Here is a 5,244-nt window from a genome sequence, read left to right on the forward strand (position 1 = left end):
AAAAAAAAAAAAAAAAAAAAAACCAAGCCAGGGCCTGGCACACTCAATATATACCAGCTATTATTATATATTCCATTTTATGTCTCCACATAGTATTCCCACGGCCAAAAATTACTGATCTCAAAATTAATTACTCCAAATCATCAAGAGAAATTTACATACTATGGAATGTAAACTAAGCTGCAAGGACATTTACTTAGTATATTTTATAAAGATCTCCCTGGAATCCTTTTTATTTGAAATAACCCATTACATAAAACCCCTAGTTATCTGGGAAAATATTTTACACTGAGTGACTCAATTTATATTACATGAAAAAACCAGGTATTAATATTAAGGGAAATACAAGTGAGATGAGTATGACGGAATTTTTTTACCTTCCCCCTTAATTTTGCAATGACTAACATTCTTCTTAAGCCAAGTACCAGATGCTAGTCAAAAGTTTTAGCAATGAGAGGTGTCTGACTCTTTGCCCTGAAGGTAAAGAACAAGCAGGGACCAGAGTCATGGACCACTTATCTATCCCTTTTAAAGGTCTGCACGAAGCACATATTCAATCTTCAAGGAATTTACAAATGATGTAGTCAAATGAATAAATACAAAGGCGTTTACAGACACTGCTGACTTCACTGGAATAAACAGCAGTTACTGTGTCTGATTTTTTTTTAATGACATGGAGTCTCTCTCTGTCCCCCAGGCTGGAGTGCAGTGCCGCAATCGCGGCTCACTGCAACTCCATCTCCCAGGTTCATGCCATTCTCCTGCCTCAGCCTCCGGAGTAGCTGGGACTACAGGTGCCTGCCACAATGCCCGGCTCATTTTTTTTTGTATTTTTAACAGAGACGGGATTTCACGGTGTTAGCCAAGATGGTCTCGATCTCCTGACCTCGTGATCCGCCCGCCTTGGCCTCCCAAAGGGCTGGGATTACAGGCATGAGCCACCGCGCCCACCAACTGTGTCTGATCTTAACATTGCAACCGAGACACCACACCTGAGTGAGTTACACTGATTCTTACTCAGTAAAGACATGTTCGGTAGGTGAAAGCCTTCGTATGCAACAGGTCATTTCTCTTACTGGGTCATTACTGTAAAACGAGAGGGTAAGAGAAGGAATTTCTAAGATTCCTTTCAGATCCAAACTCTGTGATTCTGTAATCTCTCCTGGGCCCCACCAAGACGAGGAAGGCAAGAAGGGCGGTTGTGACCCACAGCAAAGGCCATGCAAGCAAAAGTGAAATTCTGGGCGCGGTTAAACTCAAAGAGATCAAATTAGTTTGCAGGAGTTAAGACTGGAGTCAGGGTGGTAAGGAAAAATGAGGCTGGGCAGGACTGGCACAGGACAGGCATCTTTGAACCTATTTCTGAGAGTTCTGAAACTACTGTTCTCGTGGGCCTTGGCGACTGATTTGGGAAACCTGACCCGGGGTTGGCCTGGCTTCCAGCCACCGTCGCAATATAAACAAGCCAATTCAAAACAGGGTCGCAGTCTTTGAAACTAGCTGAGGCAACAGATCCCCTCCACATTTCGCGGGCCCCACCATCGCCCCATCGCACACCATTATCCCTCTTCCCAGCACGCTCCCGTCCGCCCGCCCAAGGCCGGCGGACCTGCAGCGGCGGCTGGATGGGGTTGCATAGAATGCGGCCCGGTCCCGGCCTAGCGGGGCTCGGGGAGCCGTTCCCTTCGGTCCTGCGCCCACCTTGGTACTGGGGTCCGCGTCGGAGCAGCAACTGAGGGCGGCTTCGTCAGTGAGGCCGCCGGACGGGGGCTGCGGTTCTGCCATGGCTGCACTGCAGTATCACAGATGACCCGACCCTAAGGAACAGAAGAGTCACCCACGCTCCGCCTCGGCCCCGTGCCGCCTTAACTAGGGACCGCGCGATGGCGCCGTGGGCGGGCGACCGCTGACTTCCAGCCAATCGCTGCGCGGAGAGCAAGTTGACTCTCTGCTGATTGGGTCCCAGTGAGTCAGCGCCTCCACCCACAGGACTATGCCTCAGACTACAACTCCCAAGGAGCCTTGCGCATAAAGGAGGCAAACTTGTTAAAAAAAAAAAATGCAGGCTGGGCAGAGTGGCTTCTCTGTTATTTAATGAACTAATTTTGTTTGTTTAACTAAAGTTTGGTAACCATTCATACCTCAGGACTGCAATTTGGTAGAAAATTGGAATCCGATGGAAACTGAGAACTGTGAGTTGTTCTTTTAAAATTGTAAGGATTCAGAGGTTTCTCAGTTTAAGCAACACAGAGTAATTAAAACAATTGTTGAGTCGAAAACCTATGTTCAAGTCTTGGTTCCGCTATATATTAGCGCCAGAAGCTTGCAATAATTACTGACCCTCTCTCTGAGCTTCCTAACAGGATTTAGTGAGAATTAAATAAGTTTTCTTTTTTTTCCTTTTCTTTTTTAAAAAATTTTTTAAGACAGTGTCTCGCTCTGTTGCCCAGGCTGGAGTGCAGTGGTGTGATCTCAGCTCACTGCAATCACTGCAGCCTCGACTTCCTGGACTCAAGCAATCCTCCAGCCTCAGCCTTCCGATTAGCTGAGACTACAGGCTGCAAAACCACGCCCAGTAAATTTTTGTATTTTTTGTGGAGATGGGGGTTTCACCATGTTGCCCGGGCTGGTCTCAACTCCTGGGCTGAAGCGATTCTCCCGCCTCAGCCTCCCAAAGTGCTGGGATTACAGGTGTAGCCACTGTGCCCAGCCTAAATGAGATTTAAGTCATGGTTTGTCTGCTTAGGTTCCAAATGTCCATAACTTGCAGGACTTTTTACTTTAATATATATTTTGTGTTCACTGGAAGGCTTAGTCATCACTGTGTCTTCAATGACTGACTCATAGTAGTAGATGCTCATTAAATACTTCCTGTTGTTAAAAGAATAAATGGGAATGACTGGTGCTCACGTAACCAAAATGAGGTTGGGCAGGGATATATATGGCACTAGCCACCTGGCCACCACCAAGATGTCTCCATCTCTCATCTCAGCTTCTTTGTGCATCTCAGCTTCAGTTTGTCAGACACGAGCTCCATGAGACTAGAAATTTGGCAGCTGTCCTCTCACTAGGAGAGGAAGTAAATTCTCCCTCTGGATTTTATCCAGCCAGCCTGGATTTTATCAAATTGGAAAATCCAAGAAGGAGCTGTGATTGGCCTGGCCTATGACCTGTGCTTACTCCTGTGATTGAAGCACTGTGATTGGCAACCTGGATTAGGACCACCTGATTGGAGTTTGGCGAGGATCCATTCCCCAAAAGAAGAGTGATGATGTTCTTATGGGAAGGGAGGATGGCCAGGCAAATTGAACCATAGATGTCCACTGCAGAAGGATGGGCAGGATAAGGATTTCAGCAGAAATGTGCACACCTCATACTAACTTATTGAGGGTATTTTATCAAAACACAGTCTATTAGAACTACAGGACTTCTATATGGAGCTAGACCTTAAACCTTTTAAACTCAGGAATTGGGGCCATACACAAACTGCTTATACTGTGTGCTACCATTGAATTATTGAAAAGACACCCAAATTGTCTTCTTTTGCATTAATATATATATATTTTTTAAGACAGAGTCTTCCTCTGTCACCCAGGCTGGAATGCAGTGGTGTGATCTTGGCTCACTGCAACCTCCGCCTCCTGGGTTCAAGCGATTCTCCTGCCTGAGCCTCCCAAGTAGCTGTGATTACAGGCACCTGCCACCATGCTGGCTAATTTTTGTATTTTTAGTAGAGACAGTGTTTCACCATGTTGGCCAGGCTGGTCTCAAACTCCTGACCTCAGGTGATCTGCCCGCCCCGGCCTCCCAAAGTGCTGGGATGACAGTCATGAGCCACTGTTCCCGGCCCTTTTGCATTAATCTTTCTGGTGAGCTTCTTAGAATACGTGAGACATAAGCACGTAAATGAATAGGAAGACTCAATATCATAAAATATCAATTCATTTACCAATTAATCTGTTCATGTGATGAAATTCCAACAGAAATCCCAACAAAGTTTTTCTTTTTCTCTTTTCTTTCCTTCCTTCCTTCCTTCCTTCCTTCCTTCCTTCCTTCCTTCCTTCCTTCCTTCCTTCCTTCTTTCTTTCTTTTCTTGAGATAGGGTCTCACTCTGTTGCCCAGTCTGGAGTACAGTGATGCAGTCTCAGCTCACTGCAGTCTCGACCTCTCAGGCTCAAGCCATCCACCCACCTCAGCCTCCCAAATAGCTGAGACTATAGGCATGCACCACCAACCCGATAATTTATTTTATTTTATTTTTTGTAGAGACAGCATCTCACTATGTTGCCCAGGCAACTTGAACTCCTGAGCTCAAGTGATCCTAGCACTTTGGCCTCCCAAAGTGGGATTACAGGTATGAGCCACTATGCCTGGCCCAGGGGTTTTCAATTAAAATGAACAAGCAGATTCTAGATTCTATTTTTAGGGCCCCAAATAGGAAAGACATACTGAATAATAATTAAGTAGGGGAACATTCTCTACCGGATAACAAGACTTTGTGCAAGCTACAGTAATTAAGACAGAATGAAAAAAAGACAGTATGGTGAGGAGGCTGGCATAGATCAACAAATAGAAACTGTAGTAGACCACTCTAAGATAACCCCAATTTTCCCCACCTCAGAGTATTCACAGTCTTGTCTACTTCCCTGACCTTGAGTATGAGCTGGATTTGGTGGCTCACTTCTGATACAAAGAGCATGACAGACATGATAAGGTGTCACTTCGTGTCACTTCTGAGATTAGAGAATGAACAGGTTGTGATTCTTGAGAGCTCTCTGTCACTTTCTTTCATCTCTCACTTGGAGGGTAAGCAAGTTGTCATGTTGAGAGCAACGCTAAGGAGAGATGCATATGGCAAGGAACCAATGTCTCTGGTCAATAGCCAGTGAGAGCCAGATGTCTGCCATCAGCTACACAGTGAAATTGCAAGTGGGTCCTTTTTCAGTAGAGCTTCAAAATGACTGCTGCTTTGGTCAACCCCTTAATCACTGTCTTGTGAGAGACCCTGATCCAGAACTACCTAGCTGGACCATTCCCAGATTCTTAAACCACAGAAACTGTGAGATAATCAATATTTATTGTTTTCAGCTGCTAAGTTTTGGAATCAGTTGTTGTGTATTAATAGGCAACCAATATACATACCCACCATGTTTGTGTCTGTGTGTGTATATTTTATATATAATATATATTACATATAATATATATGTAATATATATTATATGTTTTATACATATTATATATTAT

The 5,244-nt window shown here is 44.7% G+C and overlaps 1 protein-coding gene across 1 annotated transcript in view; it reads right to left on the reverse strand.

Moving 5' to 3' along the window:
- GLO1 (glyoxalase I) overlaps positions 1 to 1,799 on the reverse strand; it is a 26,082-nt gene extending 24,283 nt beyond the window's left edge. Inside the window, 1 exon segment of the mRNA XM_017870155.1 lies at positions 1,702 to 1,799. Coding sequence (XP_017725644.1) covers positions 1,702 to 1,785 — 84 coding nt within the window. The 5' untranslated portion in view covers positions 1,786 to 1,799.
- Positions 1,800 to 5,244: the final 3,445 nt, after the last annotated feature.

This window comes from Rhinopithecus bieti, unplaced genomic scaffold (genome assembly GCF_001698545.2).
Source record: "Rhinopithecus bieti isolate Rb0 unplaced genomic scaffold, ASM169854v2 scaffold_4553, whole genome shotgun sequence".
NCBI lineage: Eukaryota > Metazoa > Chordata > Mammalia > Primates > Cercopithecidae > Rhinopithecus > Rhinopithecus bieti.